Source organism: Centrocercus urophasianus, unplaced genomic scaffold (genome assembly GCF_019232065.1).
Source record: "Centrocercus urophasianus isolate 14NV4802_14NV808 unplaced genomic scaffold, USGS_Curo_1.0 seq_18, whole genome shotgun sequence".
Lineage (NCBI taxonomy): Eukaryota > Metazoa > Chordata > Aves > Galliformes > Phasianidae > Centrocercus > Centrocercus urophasianus.
The window spans coordinates 7,038,561-7,063,828 of NW_024884733.1; the positions used below are offsets into that span (position 1 = coordinate 7,038,561).

The following is a 25,268-nucleotide window of genomic DNA, read 5'->3' on the forward strand; positions in this document are numbered from 1 at the left end:
AGTGTACTTTTATTTCAATCCAGTGGAGTTTATTTAGTACCCCCACTCAGTGACAACTGCAGTAGTGATGGGGAGGGAGGGGAAGGAGTGAGATCAGGCATTTGCTAGCTTTTTAAGTAATGAAAAATAATCTGTAAGAGCATATATGAAGGTAATCTGTAAGAGCATATATGAAGGACTGATAGTTGTTTTAAGAGGCATGGGATTGGGGAAAGGGAAGAAAGAGAACCTTCCCTGGATATTTTTTACTCTTCAGTTTTCTTTCTGATAACTTTTAGTCTTGGGATTTGAGCATTTGGCGAGCAGATTTCCTTTCACTGCGCTTTCTGATGAGGAGTACAGAAAATGTGTGAAGTTATATCTGTCCGTGAATTACTTTATCCAGCTTTAACTATTAAAATGTACTGATACATTTATTGCATTGTGGGCTCTGCTACAAGAAATTCCAGTGAAGGAATAGTCAGTGTTGTTGTAGATGACAAATTATGTAGTTCTAGCAAGCAGCCCATGTAGAGATGATGTCTGTTGACTTCATGCGTGTAGTTCAAAAAGAAAGAGGATAAAGAGTTACGTTTGTCAGTAAAAAGATGTTAGGTTTCATCCAGCAGCTCAACAGCATGGGTTTACCACAGAAATTTCTGAGCAGAGATCAGAAAATGGTGAAATTAAAGGATTGCCAGGAAAAAAAGGTGTCTGTCTGTGATTAATATTGGTAAAAATGCTTTTGTATACTAAGTGATTCTGAGCTTGTAGTCTTGGGGATTCTCTTAGTACTGGGAGGGCTGCAGCTCTCCTTCCAATTGGAAGGTTCTTTTGTTATTATGAATGCTTGTGGAATGGGCGTATTCTACATGGAAAGTTATCACTCTCCATCTTCATAAAAGATGTCTCTACTTTCCGTTTTTATTATTTGCTTTAATCACACGCAGAGGTAATTTTGTTTTCAATCTCCTAGGTACATTTAAAGAAATAAGTAGCTTAAGAATGTCACTGATGTTACCAAATTAGAGAAACAGTCTAACACCATAAACATATGTTGGTATGAGCACCTAATTTATTTCAAATAAAGGGTTGATTTATGAAAGGCATTGGTATAACATTCATGGAATTTGTGTAGAATTGCTAAATAACATCTGGGTTTCTCAGGAGAGGACCTGGAGATATCTGAGGCCTTTAACTTCTAGAGAACAGCAGAACAGATTGCTTATTTACTTCTGGGGTGCAGTAATGTAGAACTATAACTTTAGGACTATAACCTAAATGAAGCAAATTGTAGGTGGTTTTCAAAGCTGTAAGCAAACATTACCATTTTCCTATGCCATTCAGCACAAGTAATGTGATTTCCTTGAAATGGAGCTGAATACATGGCAATTGTAACACGAGTGAACTTACTCCTTAAAGGATCTTAAATCTCATTGACTTAAAAGGTGAACTATTTTGTTCAGTTTTTTTCTCTGAATATTTCTGTGTTTGGTTTACTACAGCAGTTGTCTAATAGCAGTCTCACTCTTAGCAAAAACAGTTTAAAGCTTGCAGGGCTAAGATAGTAAACTTAGGAATTTTAATAAAAGATCTCCTATTAAAGGAGACTGCTGAATAGCAGCCTTAGTTTTCCATCTCTTGCAATGGTTCACAGTGCATTTCTGATTGGCTTACTTAAAATCTTTGTGTTAGATGGGGCACGCTTTGTTTCTGCAATGGTTTAGGTTGCTTTCATGGTACTTATTGGAGGGGTTTGTAATTGCGAGGCAGTATTCCCCAAGAGCAGCTTCTTATGTACCACGAAGACAGTCATGGCTTTCTCACAAATGAGCATCTTAGTACAGCAGCTATGGCTAGAAAGAAGAGAGAAAGCTTTCCTTCAAGTATCTTAACACTTGGTGATTTATACCATAGTAAATGTATTAGATAGTCTCTTACAGTAGAACTCAGTGTGCATCCTATGTATTTCCACAATGGAAGAACATCTTACTTGGCAGTGTACCTGTCACTCTGCTCAAATGGTTTAGAGGTGAGAAGGTGAACAGTGCAATTACTTTGCTTGACTGCTGTTTCCTTCCTTTTGGTTTCGTTTCTTTCATGCTGGCACTCAGTGATCTGCAGCAAAACAAAGCTCCTGTCTGTGCTAAACTTTCTTTGCTTTTGCCTCTGTAGTTTTATTCTTTGCCTTCACTGTTATTCAGTTCTACATTTTATGTTTTATTAATGTCACTTATTAATGTACAGTTTTACCATTTCGTTCATAGGAGTAGGAATTCTGGAGTTTCAAAGCTTGAATGCCTTGTTAGACTTCATTATTGCATTCATATGTAAGCTTATGGGATTCAGTTTCTTTCTGGCAGAGAACGTACAAGAGATTGGTGTTAGGGGAATAAAATAAGTCACACTTGTGCTTTCCTGGCTTTGTGTAAGCAGGTAGTTTTGTAAGTATTCAGAACTGGAAAACAGACATATCTGTCTTGTGATTTTCTGCTTTGTTAATATTGCGACCTTTTGAAAAATATGGGTGTAATTGTTTGTAAGATTACCCTTGAATTGTTTTATATGAATTTTACACAGAACTTTGTAAGTTCTAGTAGTGTAACTTGAGAATTTAGGATTGTGTAGTGGAAATGCTGAGTCACAGCCTGGAGCAGTGACTGAGCACCTGGTGGGAAGGCAGGGCCAACCCAGGGGAGCTCAGGTGTGTGCAGTGAACCCGAGTGACCAAAAAGCGTGGAGCCAGAATCCACCCCTTCCTGGACCTCATTTAAGGGTAGGCGGTGGAGATGAGAGCATCTCATCCCAAGGTTAACAAGATATTCTTCCTTTTCTGTGCCCACAGCTGCTGCTTTTGGGCTTATCCTCACTTGCCACAGCCTAAAGTAGACTTCACTACTTTGCTATTACTGCTGTGCTTTCTGTCTCATTATAATGTTACAGCTTGAAACTTCAGCTTTACTTGTTGGGATACAATACTAAAAAAGAGCATTCAGAAGACTGTTACGTTGAATGAAATTTGTTTTCAGAGATTTAATTGCCACGAGTGTAAAGTGGGGTAGTGAATTGTTTCTAAACAGTCCGCAGAGCTGTTGCTGTCTGTCCTGAAAAGTGCACAGCTGAAAAAAAAAAAGTAGTTGGTTTGATCTTATTCACCTGCAATTTAGGCAGTCTTAGAATTTGGACTTTCCAGTTTTTCAGAGCCATGTTCTTCTGGACTTTTTTTTTTTTTTGTCTTTTTTGCCTAAACATTGTTCCAGAACAATGTTAATTGAAGTTTTTTAGAGCTATTATTCTTTGGAAAAGTGTCGAAGAGATTGAATTAGTGTCGGCAGTGGATGTCTAGAGCTATAGCAGGTTCAAAATCAAAGTGTCAAGTGACCTAGATTTACATAGAGCAGTGGGCTTTAAGTGAATGCAAGGCTCCTTGAACTTTAGTAGTCATATGTGTGGAAATTGAACATCTGTCTGTGTGATGATGGAGAATCTGATCAGTCCAATAAGCCAATGCATTACTGTGTATGTTTTCATTAGCAGATTGTAATTGGTATCTTTTAAGTGAGAGAAGCACTCGGGTTGATATGTGGTGATGCTAGAAAGGTAACAAGTGGTGAACCATACAGGAAAAGTATATGTTTCTTTTGATGATTTTTGGGTCATTGAACTGTGAATTTGTGATCATAATACGTGCAATAACTGGAGGGGAATAGATAGTCTTAATGTTAGCTGTAACAGTTTGTTTTGAAGCACTGGAACTGATTATTTGGTAGTTGTTGTGTTTAGTCTCTTCTGATCTAGGTTTTAGATGTACCTTGATGAAGATGATTTGAACAATGCTGATATGTTTATAAAACCTTTTATTTGTCAAACAGAAAAAGTTGTAATGTTTTTGCTGCAATACACTAATGATAAGTTTTGCTTGTGTTCTTTACTCTTTTAAATATTTAATGTGGGCTGTTTTTATTTAAATGAAGTTTCTGTGATAGCCTAACTATTTTGTAGCCTTTGGAGGTAGAGAAGTTATTGAAGACTCTTAAGCAGCTTTTTTAGCAGTTGTTCTGTTTCTAATTCAGAGTTTAAAAATAGAGATCTAAAGTTTTGCCATTTTGGCGCTGTTCTTAAAGAATCTCTTCTTAAATACCCTCTTCTTAGTAGATAGCTTATAAATTTAACTCTTTCTTCCATTCCCATCAATGAAGCTGTGATTTTGGAACTGGAGTTGCCAACTAATTGTCAGCCAGTTGTTAATATTTTTACATCCATGCTGCTGCATGACTCAGCAGCACAGGTTTGAGCTGGCGAGGAAGGCACAGAAAAAATGCATTGCATTTCTGTTCTTTGTCAAGTGGAGGATGCAGCATTTATACTATTGAATGGTGGGGAATGTCCGTTGGTGCTTCAGACTGCTTGGCTTTCTGCTCCACTTTACTGTGGCCTATGGGTCCTTTTGTGTCCCTGGAGTGCTTTTGAGCAGCTGTGTCAGGGTCAGCTTCTACCCCCATAGAATACTTTGGAAGAAATCCTGCTCTGCCTTTTGTACTGGCCCTTGAATGTCTTCTACAAACAGCTGCAGAAGGCTGGCTAACAGACTCAGTAATTTTTGAAATGAGAATGAAGCCATTACTGTGGAGTTCCTGACTTGGAAGCATTTGTCAGCTTTGCATAGGCTGTATGCTGGGAGTGGAACTGAAGGTGCTGTGCGTAGAAACTGTTACGACCTTCTAAAAATGGTATGACTGTAGAAGTGACAGAGCTCCTGCAGTCAGCAGCGTTTATTTCTGCAAGTGACTGTTAGAAATATCACATGGAAAATGAGATGAATGAGAGGATCAGCGAGAAACTTCTGAGGTAAGAGTGTCCATGCTGTTGTCAGTTAAGAGAGTTGCTGTGGTTATTTAGAAGCTGCCAGTGGTTAACTCTCATCCATCATTTGTTTAAGAGTTTGAGGCAGGGAATTTGAGAGCTGTTGAGCTGTTTAGGAGGTGGTTTCTTCTGCAGACCTAACTGTCTGCAGGTAGCAGGCCCTGGCGTCCCTTGGAGACCTCATAGTGGCTGCGGTAACTGTTTGCAGGAATCCATGTGGACACCTGCATTCTCTTCTGGCCATTTCATTTATTTTAGATTTACATTAATCAGTGATAAGTAAATAGTAGAGGCACTATGCTTTTATTTACTGATGATCAGAAATGTTTTATTTACCTCCTAAGTAGCTGCTAAATAGCATTGAAAGGCTTGTATCCGTGCTGGAAATGTTCAGCAGGCTAGGAGCCCACTCTTTAATGCTTGCTACACCAGCTGGCTCTTTGGATCCTAGTCACTCACTCCTCCTGGAAGGAAGGGTTGGCACAAGGCTGGGAGCAGGAAGTGAGTGAGACCCAGGGCCATATTTAGTGGCTCTTGTGGCTCACTGGATGAACCAGGGCAAATTGAACTTAAGTAGATTTTTATTATTTTTTTTTTTTTTTTAAATATGAAACCATTAGAGGTTGAACACAAGCTGGTTCCCTGCTAGGTGCCTGTCTCCTCTTTGATTTACTTTCTAACTGTGCTGCAGGCTCTGAGCTTTTATTCCCTTTGTGGTGCTGATGGAGTCATGGGTTAGCTTTTTCATTAATTCAGGAGGAGCGGAGGTTTTATTAGGGACAAAGTAGATAATGATCCTGGTGGAAAGAAATAATTGAAATGCAAAATAAATGTGTAGAACTAATGATAGAACTAGGGTTTGTGCTGGGAGGGAAGGAACTGAGGTAGGCATGGCATCGTGGGGGTGCTGCTTGCTGGCCTTGCTAAGGGCTGCCTGGTTGAAATGGGTGGGAACTTCCCATGTTACTGCTAGGAGGAAACTATAGTAGGCCAGTTGGGAAAGGGGAAAGGTTCCTCTGTTAATAATTGTCTGCAGTCTGCAAGCAACCATCGTCCTAGATTATACATCACAGATTTGTTCACCCCAGGTCAATAAAGACATCTCTTCAGCTGAAGGGAGGGAGCTCTACCAAGCACGCCACAGGGCATGGGGCACCCCATGTAATATTAATATGCTCCTTGCCCAGAAACAGTGACCAGTATCATTGTCACTGAGAAAAGTGTTATCCACATGAATGCTGGTCAGATGAGCTTCATTGTCTTTAGCACTGAGCTATGAGTATTTACACATTGAACTCGGAGGGAAAGGCAATAAGGTGTTATCAATTCACAAGGAAAGCCTTTTTTTCGTAGTAAGATGGCAGTATGGTACAGATGGTCTGTACTTGCATTTTGCTTTCTCAAAATTAACTCTGTATGGTTGGAAAACATAAAGTTCAGCAGAATGGGATGGATTTGAGAAGCTGAGATAAAGGAGGAACGGAGCTGAGGTCAATTTGTGCAGTGAGTGGAGAAATGGCCTGTGACATGGCAGACAGCACCAGCAGAACAACTGGGTTTCTCTGCATGGGATTTGGTGGTAGGCCTGATAGAGAACCCAAAACAGCATTCTGAAAGTAGATACCCATCTCTGCAGTGAGAGGAGTATGATCAATTCTGATCTCTTGGGTATCTTTCTCCAGGCAATGGAGAGTCATAAAATCTGGGGAACTTTTCTGCTTCATTTCCTGCAACTGTATGATAATCTTCCTCATCTAAAGAAAGAAAGGATGAACAACCATAAATGTGTCCCAGGACGTTGCATTGTTGACAGGGTTGTGTGGGTTTCAATTTAAGTTAATTTACTCATGGTAAACACAAGGAGCTCTAACATTGTTGAAAATCTGGTATTTTTCTTCAACTTTTTGTAGGCTTGAGTACAAGCATTAAACTTGATTCTGTGTTGTTTTTGGTTTGTAAGTTTTTAAGCTGATGAATTTTGTGAAGATGGTGTAATAAATGATAGTGGTATTCCAGATCCCAATAAGGGTTTCTGTGCAGTATCAAGTATCTTTACAAGCTGAAATAGAGCAAGAGTTGCTTAGGTGTGTGTATGTGCTCACAGCCATCATGTTGATAGGTTATCATGTCTATCTCTGGTGACTAGTGGTTACTTTGCCACTTTCAGAACGAACTTAATTAAGCTGTTGGTTGCTTGATTCAGCTGACAGTGGATATATGAGACCAGGGAATGTGCAAGTGGAGAAGAGTTTTACCACAAATTCTGGGGCCACATTCAGCTGACTTAGGTTGTATATTACTAACAGTAGGAGGACAGAAAAGGACTTTTCAAACTCGGAAAGCTCTCAGCAGAAGGGTTAGTCACTGAGCGCATGCAGGCTTTCGGCACTTTGTTTTATTAAGGTTCAATTTATGCTGTTCCAAAACAAAAAACAAACCCAAACAACTTTTTATCACTTTGAGTTTGGTAATGTGAGTTTATGTGAATTCTATTCTGTGTATGTCAGATGATAATGACAATGTTGCTTTAATGCACTGCAGAAGTGGGTTTATCATAGGAAATGGCTGTGATTTTATGTTTGTTAAAGCAGTTTCTAATGGAGTATGTTTTTGCATTCACGCGCATATAAGTTGAACGCGTTGCAATATAATGCATTCTGAGAACGAATTTCTTCTTCATTTGGTAGTGAAGAGAATTTCTGATGCTGTATGTGTATTATACTGCATGTAGTATACTATATACTGCAAAAATTTAAATTCACATCATTTCTTTAGAACGATTCCATGTGGCAGAAGAAGCCCACTGTGGTTACGGAAGGCAGAAATACCAGGTGGACCTCTGCCTAAAGAGAACACAGATTTCCTAAATACTAACCAGGTTTCATAGCATAAACAGAATGTTTACATGCAACAGCGATATGTATTACTTATACAAATAATTTCAAGTATATTTCTAATGTTGTCTACTTAGAAATTATGTTCCTATGCTCATAATGATTTACAGGAAACTCTTCTGCTTTGCAGAAACGGAGGGCTTTAAAATTGATACCATGGGCACCTATCACGGAATGACTCTGAAGTCTGTAACGGTAAGCTGAAGGTTTTTTCTTAAATGTGTTTTATAGAGGTCGTGTGTTTCTTGTCAGCCTTACCTAAGGTAAGACGTTTCATTTGATTAATAGAAATAATGATTGCTTTTCTGTGTGAAGAGGTGAAACGTGTTTTGATTCAGTTGGTTCATTTTAAAGATTTTGGTTCAAGGGGTTTGTCTGAAGGTTTTCAATAGGGAGACTTTGCTGGCAAGTTTGTCTTGTGGAAGTATGGCCTTTCTGTTGTTGACCGAGGCTTTTGTCTAGCTTTGTGTGTTCCTGTTAAGGACATCTTTCATACGTGATGAAACTACACTCACAAAATTTCAGAAATAAAGCTAGATTTTTGAGTATTGATGCATTTCCTACTCCATGCTTAATAAAAATAAATTTAAATATCAGAAGAATTTTTACCTGGGTTACTGTTGAAAATTATTGGCCTAGTGAAATCTACTTTTCATATGACTTAAGCATGCTGTATGTGGGGATTGTTCCATGTAAAGATGAGAGATCCCTGAGCAGAGTTCTTCATTTTTGGGGCCAACGTTTCTTTGCTTTTATGAAAATAGGTTGAATGCTCTCAAAATAATACTGTTCTGATCTGCTGGTGGGTAGGATAAATGCTACAGAACTAATACAGAGCCCTCATTAAAGTTTTTGCCATCTGCATACCTATATAAATCTGATGAATCGACAATATGAGGTACTCTACTAAATCCCAGCCTTACTGACTTTGTTTTTCATATCAGATGGAGAGAATGAATCTATTAATTACATGACATAGAAGTGGTCATCTGTTTTTGTCCGGACTTGCTCACAGTGATGGGTCCACATAGGTCCAATCCTTAATCTTCAGATTTAGGTGTAGAATACTTAATTTCATACAAGTTGCCAAATTTCACTTTACAGTCTTAGTTGTCTTTTTATAGGTGTATGTGTTTCTATTTTTAATGCTGTATAAATGTAGGAGGAAATAGGGAAGTGATTTCTCCCCAAAATTTATGGTGAAGTATTTAATTCTCATTGGCTAAATCATAGGAAACTGGGGTATAGTGTTGGAATTGTGTCCTATGTATGTGATATCCTCTCTGCCATCCTCACAGTAACAATTATTTGTATTATCTTGTTTGTGAATTAATGACATCCTCTCAGTGGGCTTGAAGTGCTAGGCAGATTATCATTAGATTGAAACCTCAGGCCTCTGATTTCCAGATGAATGGTGAGTGAACTTTGAAGCACTTATTTTTGTATCACTGTTTTGCTCTTCTGTTTCATCTCTGGTGTTTGTTTTCACTGATGTTCTTACAAAGGGCAGTGCAGTCCTTCTCATAAGACTTCTTATTTGGCTTGGCTAAACAAGTTGTGTTGTGAAATAAGTTTTCAATACCTATCTGAACTTTCTTCATCTCTTCCTGTTAAACTCATATTCTTTTAGAACATAGAGAAGTAAAACTTCACATAGTCATGCAAGTGAGATTTCACCAAAAGTTTCTGGAAAGACATTTACAATTTGCTTCTGAAAAAGTATTGCTTCATGGTAGGTGAATCAGTATTTTACTTTATCTTCACTCTTTGTTTCTTTTTCTTATTATTTTTGCTGTAGTTTACACTTTGCATATTAAAAGAGATGACTTAATCTAATAAAGTAGTTCGTTTGGGCATTTGCATATTGGTAATCCAATCTATCCATGCTTTTGTTTTCTCTGTTGCACTCATTTCCTTGGCTTCCTTGTTGCTCCTTGTCCTTTTTTTTTTTTTTTGTCTGATCTGTACAGTTCACTTTGATGGCAGGTCTTCCCTTCAACAGGTTGGTGGAGCCATTAGTTTTCAAAAGCGTCCATCTTGTTGGCAACCAGAAAAACTTGATAGGCATATGATTACTACCTGCAGTGCAAACTGTTGCCCCACTGTGTGGAGCTGCCCACCCACTTTGGATGTAAAATTTGCAACATGTCTCTTATTTGCTCTCTGTTATCTTCCCAACATGTCTTCCCCTTGGCACTGTATGTCTTAGTGTAATTCTCTGTAATTCATTTTATGAAGCTTGCAGTACAGTTTTTTATTTGTTCTTGCTGAAATATGAGTTGTCCTAGATGCTTGTTCTTGTTAACAGTGAAACAAACTTCTGCATTTCGACTGCTTTCTTTTCATCAGCGATGCTGGAAACTTTCTTAGCATTCAAAATTTGTGCCAGAACAGATGGTGAATGGTGGGCTCTTTTGAAGTAATGTCAGCTAAAATAACTTGTGCTGCTGGCAGTTCTTCCCTGCAACAGGGTTTTTGCTTAATTGGTGTGCTTACTTTGTCTAAGGAAGAGCTGACGTATTTAATGAATTCTTATGAAGCTGTGGCTTCATTATTCTGGACCTGGAATTGTTTGTAACAAGGCATCTTTGATAATACCTGGGGCACTTTCTGTTTGCCTGATGGGCTGGTGATGTTTTGGAAACCACCAAGCTAGTGATAGTAGCTCAGCAAGCCCAGCAGCGTGTTGAAAACCATGCAGCGTGACTTTGAGAAACCCCCAGATCTGCCTGCAGACTTGATTCTAAAGCATGACCCTCTGTATAGCAGTGCAGCTTCTGTGGTGTTTCTTCTGGTTGGTTGGTTTTCATTAAGTAGAATAGTTTACTGTTTGATATGGATCAATTAAGAGGTACAGAATTACAGAAGATAAATTTGTTAATAGTTTTGCACCATGTAGGATGCAAGGGAATGCTGTGAGAGAATTTTAAACAGATGTTCTTGACGTTGTCTTTCTTACATGTATGCCTTTGACAAGTTCAGGGCATTCTCTGTTTGCTTTTCACTTAGTGAAGGGAAATGCTAGCTTTGAGACTAAGCCAGTATCCTTTGGAAGCCTACAAAGTGCGTTTGGGTGGTGGTGATTGCTGCTGTTTTAGATATGTAATTAAGGTTTGGACTGATGGTTACTGTCAGTAGGAATTATGAAGTATTTAGCTGCTGCAATAGCTTCAGATGCAAAGATTAGAACAAACAAGCTGTCTTGCCTGTATCTGTTTTAGGATACTGGAGAGGTTACTGGCTCTGTATGTATCTGGTAAATCTGTATTTTATAGATGGTTGTTAAAGCATGTCCTCTTAAAGCTGAGAGCTTGCTTTATATTCATCGTGCATGTGCAAGTGATATTTGTTTCTCCATGACAAATTTAGTCACTGCTTGTTTTATCTGCCTTTTAATATTATTTTAAGTTTTCATGACTTCAATATGGGAAAAAGGAATAGATTGATACCCCTTGGCAGGCTTTCTGCTTCTTTCGTTTCTGGGAGTCCTGACCGTCAACCATAATTCAGAGCTGATAGAAACTTGGATGCAAGTGAATAAGATTTGTGTGTTACTGTAGTAGGGCCTTCCTCATGGAAATTACTTTGCTTTTTCTAATTGCTGGGATACTCCCCTTTTTCTAATTTCTGTTTTCTTTCAGTAATCAAAGCTGCGGAAGCACAGAAGCTCCTTTTGTCTATTGTTTTTCTGTAACTAATGGGATCTGTCATTGATCATCTGCACTTGTATGCAGCCAGAAATAACTGTTGGCATTTGTTTTTCTTAGTGTTCTGTAAGCAGGTGGATATAACAGTCCTCTGAGGTACTGAGGTAATTTACTTAGTAACAAAACTGGATGTCCCAACATAAGCCATGCTATAAGCAGGCTTCCTTTCAGAAGAACTGGAAATATGTTTTAGCACCTCTAAGGTCAGAGGTATTTTTCAGCACTTGTTCAATCTCATATTTGAGTATTAACTCATGAAAGTATGTTACTGATGCTGCCCCCGAAATCGGAGTATGCTAGTCTTGGTGAATTCCGTATTTTATGCAAGAGGTTTCATTAACCTCTGGTAAAATTTTTTTAAGAATTACCATGCTGTAAAATGAGGGGTAAGGCTGAGTTTCTGGCGCTGTAAAGATTGGGCCAGTGGAGAGGAAACAGGCAGGAGCAGGCAGCATGGTGTAACTTTATGTAACAGTGAGGTTTCTATGTAAATAAGGGAGATCATGAGATTTTTTTTTAAATTTACATTAATGACTTCCCAAAAGCATGTGATGGGATTGAACGCTGTCTTTTAATATGCTAATATTGAAGCACTTAACTTGCAGAAGTAAATAAAAATAAAACACAGCTTCAACATTAGATTGGGGTGAACAGACTACTTATACCCGCATCACCAGTTTTATGTGTCATAATCTCATTAAAATACTTGAATGGATTGGTATTAAAGGAGGAGTCAGCAAAACAACAGACTCTTTGAAAATGCTCTCAGCAGCCTCTGAAGCAGTGCAGTGCACAAGCTTGCCATTATTCCCCACGCCAGTGTAAGGTCAGTCTGCCCACGGCTCTTGCTCTGTGGGCCCAACCACTTTCTGTGCATGCTCTGTGCCTTGGGAGGCCACTGTGAGCTTGTTTAGCTGCTAACCAGCAAAAGAGGATGAGGAATGTGTTGTAATAATTAAATATTGGGAGAGCTCTCCATAAATTATACTTGGAGCAGAGACTTTTGTTCTCATATGACTTGTAATTTTTTTCATAGTAAGCATGTTTATGTGTAATTAATTGGGATGTAGCCACCCATTCTTAGTCCTTTGGGTCCAAGAGCTAGAATTTGAGCACTAGCTTGGAACGTCCTTAAGCTGGAGGTGGGTTTGACCAAACCATTCTCCCAGCAGCCTCATTATGTTCCTGCTGTCCTAGACTGCTCTGGGGCAACAGACCTGCAGGCCCTTCTTGTGGCCTGTATCCCTATGCTTTAGTAACAGTGAATGAAATGCAACCAAGATTCTGAAGACTGTTACACTCTAAAAGATCCCTACAGTCATTTCAGTGGTTGGCATTTTACTGCCCCAGTTGTTTTTCAAACATTAACTAAAGATTCCCTTAAAGAGTTTCAGTGTAAACAGTCAAGTTGATAAAAACTGGGGAAAATGACACACAAATGCTGCTTTCAAGAAAATGCTAGGTTGAACAATGCTGTGCTCATTTTCTCAGTGATTGTAAATCATGTATCTGTGCCAAGCTATCTTGCCATTGTACTGCATTATACAATAGAACTGCCTGTTTTGTTCTTCATAATAGGTTTAGAATCTGAGAACTGCAAATTCAAGAAAAAATGTGGATGTTATGTAACAAGTCACATATCTGGAAGTTGAGCTTTTCTCTGTTGGCTGGTGAATAAAAGAGAGCGAGAGCTCAGGCCACATAGCTTTGTTACTGAATGAAGGTGTCTGAAGTCACTGTTCTGTGAAAAACCTGGTTGTGTCTGCATGCCAGGAGAGCTTGTGGTGTGCACCTAAGATCCTTGAGGAATTTAAACAGAGAAGTGCCAAGTATGAGAATACAAATATCTCTGACTATACATTGAACAGGAACTTCAGACACCTACAGAGCATTAGTAAAAAAAAAAAAAAAACAAAAAAACCTTGAGAGCCTTAAAAACTCTTAGTATGAATTTTAAGATGACTTGCTTGACCTAAGGATGAGTGTTCCTGGCTGCTTTGTTAGCTCTCTGAGTTTCCCTTCAAGAAACTCTTCTGCCCTGTATGCTTTGAGCTGGGACTTGGGTCCTTTCCAAATGCTCCAGCAGTCAGCCTTATTGGGAAACATGACCTCAAATAAAACTGTTAGCAAATTTTGTTCACGTTCATAACTGTAGTCTACCTTCTGCTCGCATCCCATAAAGATGCTTAGTTTTATTTGTATTTCTCAGGACTTGAGATTTGATTGAGCTATTAATAAAAGTTGTATACAACATTGTGCAGTGATGCTAGCTGACATTGAGCTACAGACATTTATATTTGTATTAATTGTTCTGACCAAACATCATGCATTTTACACAGCTTATATATTCGGCAGTATTGTCCATGTAATTCCTTCTGCAAATTAAGTCCAAATATCCACTAAGTATGAAATGGCTGCATCTTCAATTGACAGTTTGTCAGCAAACTTCTAATATGATGAAACAATAGAACTATTGTGTAGCATTCAAATACATTTACAGTATTTGAATAGCATAAAGGTCTTATGAACCTTTCCTAAGGGGTATCTAGATAAAAGCATATTTTAACCTCTTATCCTTAACAATTGAAATAGTGGGATCCCTAAGCTACAACATTCTGCTGAGGTGTATCTGAAATCAGTCATTATTTAAGAGATTGGGATCGTAGCCTTTTAAAGCAGAAGTTGTAGTTTCAGTGGAAGTTTTGAATTCCAAATTTTTCATAACATTTGTAACAATTGTTGCCAGTGTTCCTAATAAATAGTGCCTGATGATATCAAAGAACCTAGCAAGGCAGAAGTATGAGTGTGCTGAGCCTTCAGACAACAAATTGGTAAGGCTTACAGTTGAATTTAGCATAGTCTTAGTAACATTTCCATTTACTCATCATGGAAACTTAAAGGCAGTGACAAGGAACCTGTTGGGCCCCTGAAGGCAGCATCTGGGGGCGTTTGGAATGTGGAAGAGTAAAGAGGTAGAAATGAACATGTGAAAGATTAGGGACCAGAAGGCACTATTAGTCTTATGTTGCTATTTCTCCCTCTGAGTTCACCTACATTTGCTACAAAAATTATGGATGTTACTATCCCATTGCCTTTAAATAGGATCTGTAACACACTTCTGAAGTTTTGCATTTATGGTAGTCAATTTATGGTAGAGTGACTAATTCAAAATTGGAGCTCAAATATTTATTAATTGGCTGAGGAGTTGAAACTAACTTGAGATGGCTGAATTGAGATTTCCTTCTCTGTTCATATGCTATTGGAGTTAGACCATATGACACCAGTATTTATTTCCTCTTAGTAGAGTCAGATAATTCAGTTTTTGTGGAAACAAATTCTCTGCTTGGTTAGTTGTTTATGTAATATTCTATTATTGTCATACCTTTTTTTTTTTTTTTTCTGAGCGTGGAAGGTAGGATATCTTGACTTACTTAAGCAATAAGGAACATGTCACTAAGTCCACACTGGTGTGCCTATTACTCAAGGAGCTTACTGGTACTTTGTAGTTAAGCCACAGCAAACTTTCCCCCAAGCTTTTGTTTTCTTCAAGTCTGTGCTTTCTCCTTATTGTCAAAGCCCTACCTGAATGTCTTGGACTGTAGTTCTAATTTGTGGATCTTGTTCTGGAGTTATCATTTTAAAGGTCCACCTTGTTTCCTTCTTCTTGTGCTTGTGTATTTGTTTTATTCTCTCTGAAAGAACTCTCCTCAGTTTCTGGCTGTTAGCATTTTGATTGCAGTCAGAGGATGTCTCAGTGCAGGCAACTTTGTTTGCAGATGTAACTTCACAGGTGTACTCGCTAGCTTGCTGTGACAGGTGTGTGTTACAAGGAGTGTGTTATAAGGTGTTCTTGGCATGTGAGTATGTAAGGCAAAGTACTTTCTCAGCTCTAAGCACATCAGACCTGCAGAGGTCGCAACTGAGATGGTCTTGAGAGGCAAGTATTAATCAAGTGCTAATGTAATGCCTCGTTCTCAGTTTTTTCTATAAATTATAAATTATGTCATTCGGCACTATTTAACATAGTGCAACATCACCAAAGGTAAGATCCTGTCAGAATAGCAAAGTAGGTTATAATTCAAATCCTTTAAGGCAATTTCTTCTTGTACTTCTTGAGAATGGAATGGGTTAAGGCAGAACGTATCTTAGTTTCCACTTCTGTGCAGTTTTGTTGTTCCACCTGTCAGTGTGTTCATCTGCCTCTGCCTGTTGTGTAGCCACGTGCTATTGCGTTTGAATCCACATCACCTTTTTTGGGGCACTTGGAAGTGTTCTGTGTATTTCTGATGAGACAAGAATCTATAGGCAGAGTTCTGACATTCATTTGCTATCAGTGGTCCTGGGTGCTCTGTTTTCAGCATAGGCATTCTCATTAGGTAAATGGCTGTAAAGACAATATAAAAAACTCTGCATTAGTTATGGCTCACTCAACTAGCATTTAGGCAATGCTGATCATACCTTCTGGAATATACCTATGATTGCAATCTGCAGAGCTGCCATCTGGAGCTGCGTTTATGTTTTTACTGAGCAATATGCTACTGCAGAAACTACTTCCATCACTGCTGCTGGAAGAGTGGGTCTTCAGTCTTGATTCCTCTAAAGCCTCCGTGAAAACACTGTGTGTGGAGGGCAGGGAGACCTGCGTATGTGTCAGTGTGCATGTCTGTTTTCCTTGTCATTCATCACTTCCTATTTTACACACGCTTTATTTCCCAAAAGATAATGAGTTTTTCTGGATTTTTTTAGTTCAGAGATTATTTGAAGTCACATGAACTCTGTCTGTTTGCAACTTGAGATTTGACACTGAAGGTACTTACCAGGCAAAGACAATCTGGTTTCTAATAATTTTTGCACAGATGCATGCACAGTGTGAATGTGAACTTCTTAGTAAAGAAATATTGGTTTTCTTGTGACGTGTGAAAGATATTCTCAGATTTCTTTTTTTTTGCTCATCTTCAGTACTTACTGTTTAAAATAGTATATGTCTAAAACTAAGTTATCTGAAGCAGTTGGTATATTGAAATGGATAAATGAGAATAACTGCTGCTTCTTTCACAAATATGCTTCCCGATTAGTTAGTGTGTAAAACTTTTGCTTAAGCTCTGTGTAGTATGAATATTAAGAAAATGTGGTTTTATTTTGCCTTACGTCAGCATTACATTTGGCAGACTGTTCTAGGAACTATGCAGTTGGTTGGCTGCTTCAGAGGATGTAAGATGTGTTACTGAAATTAAAATATCTTGCTTCCCTTTCTCTTTAAGATTGAAAGCAGACACTTTTCCTGCGTGAAGGTGTATGAGTGGGTTATAGGCATAAGCAACAGACGTGCTTTTACACATCAGTTTAAAAAGGAAGTGTGAAGCAAAACCTTGTGTGACTAAGCCCAGTAATAGTGGTGTAAGATTATTTCTTGTTAACTGTAGTTATTGTGAATTTATAGGACTTAACATTTCAAATATGCATTTATTTTGAAATTATGGGTTTCTTCATAGGCAATAAAAACAGTGCTTTTTTTCTCTGTAATCACCTCTCCTCTACTCAGGTCAGGTGTTATCTCCTCATGTGCTGCTTTTGCCTGGAGGGATGTGCAGCTGATCAGTGCGGGTGTGTGCTTTGAGGTGGCTTGGTGCTGCTGTTTCGAAAAAGGCTGCCTGCCTTTACTTCCCCAGGGGCGTTAACCTGAGCCTTGTGTTTCTCTTGCTGGTGATTTTCATAGAATTTGACAAAGATTGGAAAAAAAACAAAGCAAAACAAAACAAAAAAAACCCCCAAAACTAAACATGCATTGCTTCAAGTTACACTTGAACTGGAAAGTAGATTCAGAAAATGTTAGGGAGGGAAGGAATGTTAGGGAAGCAGGCTGCCAACGCATGGGTGTCCTGATGAGAATGATTACCTCTTGCTTTAGTTTGGAACAGGGGAAGGTTCAGGCACATCCTGTAGTGGTATTAATCTGTCTTGCTTCCTAGTTGCCTTGGGAGCAGCTGATGCGACTCAAGCAAGCAGGCTGTGATAATACTGAAATCTAAATGGAATACAGTTATCATTAGCAAGAGTGGCCTGCCTGATTCATCTTTTTTTTTTTTTTTTTTTTTTTTTTTTTTTTTTCCATTGTGGTTACAATAAGTAAAGCAAAAGGCTTCTGGATGGGGAGAGGGCTTTATGTACAGCCTTCAGGCAAATATTTTGTGGCTAATAATTTAGTAGCCTATAATCACGTGGTGTAATACACCACTAATTTTATAGTAGGTTTTACATGTATAATTAAGTCTGGAAGAATGAAAAGACTTCCAAAAATATCTGGATACGAACAGAAGGTGAGGTTCGGATTAAAATAGTGAAATATATGTTTGCATTACTATCTGCCTACTATTCAATCTTAGAAAGTAAAATTTAAAGGGATGCCGGATTACCTGGGGTATCGTTATATCTCACTTCAAAGGGTAATCTTACTTTTGGCTCAAATTTTGCAAATAGCATAAAATTTGGTCATATGTAAATCAGGTTCCTTGTTGATTCCTGACATCCTTTGTAAATGTATCTGTTGTTACGCCTCCCATTTGTGCTCATGAAAGAATCACCAGGTATTCTGCTCACCTTCATTTGGATGCAATAAATGTTTAATAAGGGTAGCTTTCTTATAAATATTATTGTAATGTACAGCAAGAATGTTATATTCAGTGTATTCCCTATATTCAGTCCTCTGGCAATTCTCAGCAAGGTTCTTCATCTCCTTTAATTTTCTTCTCTGGAAAGGTGCCTATAGTTAAGTTGCATTATCAAACAGTGTGAATTCTAATCCTCTTAGAAGCATCTAATGGCACATGCATATTTTAAACAGTGAGTACAGTAACAATCTGTATGCAGGAAATGTATTATAGTGAAATTCTACAATATATAGAAAATATTTTCAAGTATTATCACTCCTTTATGTGAAGTTATGATGAAGGTAATACGAAAATTAATTATCAGCTCAAATCCCCCAGGTGAAGTTCAGGAACGTATTAAACATTAACAGTAGTTGCTAATATACTAATAGTTGTAGCAGTTCTTGGTTGTGAATAAAAATCATACCTTTAAGGAAGCAGTGGAACTTTTTGATGCTATTGTGAGAGGAATGGAAATGATTGATAAACGTGACATTTAATATTTGGCAAACTTGAAGTGAAGTTCTGCTTTAGTGAAGTTATATTAAAACACATAGGGATATGTTGATACTTTGTGTGGCATAGTAATTTTCACAGCTCTGAGAATTATGTTCTGATTTTTGTTGGTTTTGTTTTGTTTAAATCAAAATACGATCTCTGGCTTGAGTAGAATTCACCATTTTTCACTTCTACTACGTTCCCCAGAAGGATGCTTAATTAATTCTGTCCGTAAGATGAAAAGCTGATGGTGTGGGCAGATGTTCTCAAGGGTAAAGAGTAGAATAAGATTGTGTAGAAAGTGTGAAGGTGGTGAGAGAAATATTTTGCTTGCAGTTAAATTGCTCCTTACACAAAGGTTTATTGGGAGGGAGGGGGAGCTCTCAGTCATTGAAGTTCTTGTGCTTTGAAACATAATCTTAATGGGAGGAAAAAGATGTCTTCTGTCCTTATTTATTTACAGCCAATTCACTCTAACAGTGCTCTCTTATTGTTATACTTCAATATAAATCTAAGTATGACTCTGAGTTGTGTTTTGTTTCTTAATTCTTAGTTTTGTTTTTTTTTTCACTCTGAGATAGAAGACTTAGGATTTCTCTACACAAAAAGGTACATGCATATTGAAGTCTGGGTTCGGTTTCCAGTTCGATCGTTACCTCAATATTGACAAAACCTTGTCCAAACGTGCTGCTGTAGGAAGGGCTGACCTCTGCTGTGCTTTCCGGCAGCGTTCCCAGACATTCTCTTGTATACAAAAGAATCCTAACTGCTGTAGCCTGAGGTCAGCTGTTGTAGCCTCCAACATGCTGCTGATATGTGGTACTTAACAGATCGTACCTGAGCTCTCTGCACTTTTCAGCACGAGTTTTCCTGGCTTCTCATCTTGTTTAGAGATGATAGCTGTGTGCAGCTTTGTCGGTGGGGAGGTAACTCCCCTGTGTCTGAAACTCAAACTTCTGTATTCGTATTCAGTCTCAGTCAGTCAGAGTCCTTCAGGGATCTTCTTGAAGTTCATCCAGCCTTTTGTTTGTAGCCTTTGCTCTCCCCAGTGCAGGCTTTGTTCAAAACGGTTAAAATCTCCAGTTACTTTCCATTTCTAGTTCAACAGCTCAGGTCTTTCCAGGACTGAACTTTTGTTACCTGAATGTGTTTGTGCAGTGACTATGATCAGTAGGAGCTTGCTTTCAACAATCATCTTTTTCCTATTAGTACAAATGCTTGATAGTTCTGCCATTCAGAAGCAGCCCTTTCTCATCAATACAAAGAATGATGCCATCTATTATGGTGATATGCGAGTGTTCCTTAAGGCTAAATCTGGATCAAGGCACTTAAGCAAATTATACAAATTACCAAAGTGTACAGCATCAACATTCGTAAGCTGTAATGCATAAAATTGCCATTGGCTGGTAGTGTCTTTAGGAATAAATTTTCTTCAGTTAGCTGTGGTTTAATTTCCTTAGTTTACAGTGAGAAGAGCCCAATTTACTCCTGCACTGGAAAATTTGTGGGGGAATTGAATGCGTTTAAATTAATATGCTTTGACTTCTCACCTTTACTTGAATCTTTTATAAACATTTAAATTGTGAATGAACCCGCTGCATCTTGAGCAGTTCTGCAAGGCTGTCTCATGTATTTCCTGCTTCTCTTGTTCACTTCTTGTTTCTTGGCTCATTGTCTTCAGTGCTGTGTTCGCTGTTACGTTACGTAGGATTATAGATATAATCTGAATTAGATGGGCAAATAAAATTATATTAGCCATCCTCTTCAATCCAGATAGTAATGGATTATGTTGATCTTCGTGCCTGTTTTTATTCTGGGGAGGAAACCCAAGGATAGTTTGTTTTGCTTTCACTTCTGTGTAGAACGTGTGAGGTCTTTTGGGTGAGAAGGCAATAGGAAAATGAATAGCAGTGGATCTCTAGTTTTAGATTATGGTCACTACTTTCACTTTTAACCTGTTTTCTTATGCAATCAAACACCTATTCCTATTACTTGAATTGATCAATATAAGCCTGCCATTTAAAATTTGTCTTCTCATTTGACTATGTGCGTGGTTTAGGATTGAATTTCTTACTTAATTTCGCTACGCTTGTTGTGTGTAGCTTTTCCCCCCAAGTGTGGCTTGAATTTGTTTCCTATCTTTTCTCCTTGGGTTTAATGGTAAGAGAGATGTACTTTGTAACAGCTATCAAAGTGTCAGAATATCCAAGGGTTAAGAGGAACAGAGTAGCTACGAAGTATTTATGCTGTTTTTTGATGGTGTTCATTTAGTTATTATGTTCTTTCTGGACTTGTTGAACTCTGCACTGCTACCTGGCAAGCCATTGAAACCAGTCCATTTGGCTCAGTCTAATTCCATCCAATGCCAGAGTCGGTTGGTCTACATGCATGACCAATTCTGGGCCGTCTATTATAGCTTATTAGACGCTTTCAAAATGTTGCATGGAGAACTCAGAAACTCCAGTTTGCTGTTTATCGGGAGGAGACAGATTTGTGTCATCTTTTCAGAATGCAGGCTTAAAAAAGCTCCATTTAGGGAATTAATGTCCGTAGGTTGAAGACTAGAACAGTTAGGCATCTTTCCCTGAGAGAAAATGTCATTAGTGTGTTCTTAGGGTGTTTGGATGGATTGAGAGATTATTGTGGGATTTGTTGGGAAAAGTGCTCCATTCTTCATAGCACATCTTAAAGAAGTCTCTTATTTGCACAGGGTTACTGCATCTTTTTGTTATATTGTGAAAATGTTGAGCTGTGAAAAAGCATCTTCCTTCCTGGCAAAGAAAGAAAGTAGGGCAGCAAGAAAAGAAAGCCTTATTGTCCATTAGAAGAAAAATTCTGTTTTTGTTCCCTTCCCAAAAGACTGGGACAGGCTCTTCTTGTCTGTCTGTTGCTGATACAAATGAAATGCCAAATTATTTAGCTGGCCTTGGTAGGAAACTGTTTTTTGTGTTTTTTTTTTTTCTGTGGCAACTCATCTCATTGTGGTAATTTTTCATTTTAAGTAACTGACAAAGCCAGTGTGAAATGTGTTCAGCAAATACTGGAAGCTATTTTTGCTTGGAAGTCTTTAAGTGTCACAGAAAAAAAATGGGAGCTATCTGCCACCTTGCATTATATATCTGGACTGGATAAGCAGGGTGAAGGCCAGCTCTTCACTGTCTTGGCATGCTCGAGTCAGTCCTCTCAGCACACAGCACTGCCCAGCTCTGCAATTCTTCTTAATTTGAAGCTGGAGCGTAGATGCAGAAGTACTTTGCTAGTTTATGACTATGTGCATTTCTTTCTGGAATACCATTTCAGGTGGTGAGATTTTCAAGAACCGGCATTTTTAGTAGCTTTCTTGCTGAGAAACTGGAGGTTGTACTGAAAAATGGGAGAAAAAATTACTTGGCTCCTCAGAATACGAAAAATTTAAAAGAGAAAAGCTTGCTCAGCTCTTCTCTAAGTAAGTCAGTGCGTTGTATTAATACTTCAGGCACGAATCTCCTGCAATTCCTGACAAATAAGGAATTTCTAAGCAGTTGTAATTCATTTCAGTGTAGCTCTCTGTAAATAACAGCTTCCCAGTGGTGTAAATACAAGTCCAAGGCAACATCATGATAAGGAATGGGGGAAAATGGCTTTATTCCAGGTCAGATATGTTTTACAGGAAAGGCTGTGAATACAAGCTTTGTAGATATTTCTTTTAGGGTGCCAGAGGAGGTAACCAATTAATATTAGTCTGGTTGTCATAAGGAGTCATGCACGCAACAAAACTAATGTTTCTCCAAGAGACTTGATTTATAGAATGTGTGCAGAAGATGGTACTTCCAGAAAGTGTGCGCTCACAGGTGTGAAGCCTTTTGATGAATAGGGGGAGGAGTAGGGAAGGAGTGTGATTGTGTTCTTCATTTGAGCTTTTCTATTGTTTTCTGCTTGTGTAAAATTTCGACAATAAATCATTTGAGTTAACTTCTACTATTAGAAAATGGTGTAAGGGAGAAAAATGCTTGAGGGACTTGTCTCTTCCTTTCTTTTTTAATGAAATGGCAGCATTATTATTTACTTAAGATTGGAGTCCCCAGAATTAGTGGGAGAAGGCTGTCATTCCTTTATTAACATGAATGAAGTTGGATGTCTGAAGTTGTTTTCAGCATCCATTTCTCAAAAAAAAAAGAAAAATTGAGAAGGAAAATAAAATATTCGCCAGATGCAGGAAACAGACTTGCTAGGAAAATAAAACAATTGTGGTTATCTATCATTCTTTTAATTGATGTATTGGTGTTTACCATGTTGAGAATTAAGAAAACAGACAACCTTTTGGAGTAATATGGTTTAGCTGCTTTGCAAATTAACCATATTGAATTTAGTGAAACAACAGGATTAATCATAGAAAGGCCTGGGTTAAAAGGGTCACAATGATCATCTAGTTTCAACCCACTTCTATGTGCAGGGTCACCAACCACCAGTCCAGGCTGCCCGGAGCCACATCCAGCCTGGCCTTGACTGCCTCCAGGGTTGGGGCATCTGCTATTGAAAATCAGTTCCTATTTGAAGGATAATTTCCTCATGATATCAGGAGGGGCATTACTGTAAATACCTCCTGAGCTGAAGGTGCATTTATACTTAGGAACCATGTAATTAAATTATTTTTATTTTATTCCCCTTTCGATGTGCTTTGTGGTGCTAACAGCATAAGCTTTGCAATTGGCTTTTTGAGGAACAGATGTGTAGTGCCCTCAGGTGTGTGTATGATATTTAGTCTTATTTTAGAATCTTAAGTAATGTGAAGAGCATATCTAAATTACAGTCTCATTTCTTTAAACTGTTGTGACATAATGTTATTGTTTCCCAAGTTAAAAAAGAATAAAATGCAAAGCTTTAAAATATTCAGAGATCTTATAATGGGAAATTGGTTATTCTCATGATTCACAAGGCTGGACAGTTGAATTTGTACATCTACAAAAATCAGTGCCTAGTTGGACTTGGGAGGAATGCCTATAAAAAGGCTGGAATTTGCGGTAAGTGGCAGTACTAAATTTTTTTACATGAAAAATTTTAGACTGAGTCACAGATGGCATTTTCCAGTGATTCATTTTGTTTTATGTCACATCAACCTATATATTATGGCACAACAGGCTTTAACTGTGACGTAGCTTTTCTTTATGTGCCAAATTCATACTTGGCTTAGAGATTATGACAAGCGGCAGTGAATGAAAGAAACTTAGACTCTCTCTTAATGTTTCATTAGACCTGATGTCATTTAAATGCTGGATATGTTAAATTTTTAATAAAGGCAGTGAGTTAGGGTTTTGTTTTCCTTGGTGACTTGTTTGGTATTTTATTAAAAAAGCATTTCTTGCAGCAGTCAGTTTTTCTTGTTTTGAACCTTGGGCTTATTGTGGTGTGGGAACACTTGGCCTTTCCCCAAGAAAGACGTTGTTGACTTCTCAAGAGTGGAGGAATTCAGCATTTTTGTGATGGCACAGACTTCTAAAAAAAATTTGTAATATAATACAAAACTGTTAATATGTCAACAGGAAGAGCTGGGAATATTTAACTTTTTGAAGACTTCTTACATGCTGACAAACATAACTATTTCCTCTGATCTGTTTGTCATCTTAGGAAATCTTGAACTTTTAAGGGTTTCACACTGTTCTCAGTTTTCTCATCTTGTTTCTATTGAACCAGTTGCAAGACAAACCTGTTATCCTCAGAACATTAGGGTGAGTAATGCTTCACACCCTTCTCTTTCTAATGAGGTAAATATGTGGAGGCTTTTCCATTATGCCCAAGCTAAGTATCTGGGAGATCACAGTGAGTGGTTCACAGAATATTGATGTTAAACAGTTAACATGTCAGTTAATATTAGATAAAGCTTAAATAGGCTAGAAGGAGGTGGATGAGATTGTCCTGATGAGCTTGTCTTCAGAGATATATTTCCATATTCATCAGCATACTTGGGCCTTCAGTGAGGCAGCGTGTTTTTTTTACTTGAAGCAGTCTACAGTGGCTACGTGTTGGTAGGCATTATAGCAAGACACCAGCCACTGCTTACCTCCTCCTTGCTCAGACAAATGATGCTGAAAACACAGCAGCAGCAATTTTGTTCACTCTGTAGAAAGCGTATTCTTTTCTCATGCGTTCCCAGGTGAGTGGAGCCCTTTGAGAACATTCCCATCAAGCTTTTAAGCAGTCTTGACTTCTCCACCCAGTACAGCATCTGTGCACGACTTAAGGTTTCAAATGGAAACCTTTGAGACGACATAAAGCTGTAAGCCATGAGCGTTCCCTGTGCTACAGGAACTTGTTTTGAGAGGAGTAACTGGAGGTTACTATCTCGGTCAGAAGGCTTTGACCACAGGCATTGCTGGGAGAGCAGCGAGGGGCATGGCTCGTACCCTGTGGTTTGACTCCTGCACTGGTTGGCTCATGGAGCACAACGCATCATTACTATCATCCAGTTAGTGTTATTATGAAAGCTGTCAGATTTAACTGCTGAAGGGAGCTCGCTTAACTGTTGCCATGGTAATATGAGAACGGCAACGTGGTAGTTTTCATCTCTATCCCATGTTCAGCTAAATTCTTATGTAGTCATTTCACTATGAGGTGAAGGTACCACATTGTACCAGGCCTGGCTTTCTTTCAAGTTAACTAGGGAGAAATGAGAAATGTAGCAAACCCCGCCTTTGGGGATGAAA

At 38.4% G+C, this 25,268-nt stretch overlaps 1 protein-coding gene across 1 annotated transcript in view; it reads left to right on the forward strand.

The window, feature by feature from the left end:
* The window catches only part of CDC73 (cell division cycle 73), a 98,514-nt gene that overhangs the window by 22,569 nt on the left and 50,677 nt on the right, over positions 1 to 25,268 (forward strand). The window contains exon 10 of the mRNA XM_042819062.1: positions 7,867 to 7,931. Within this exon, the coding sequence (XP_042674996.1) occupies positions 7,867 to 7,931 (65 nt within the window). The remainder of the gene's footprint in view (positions 1 to 7,866; positions 7,932 to 25,268) is intronic.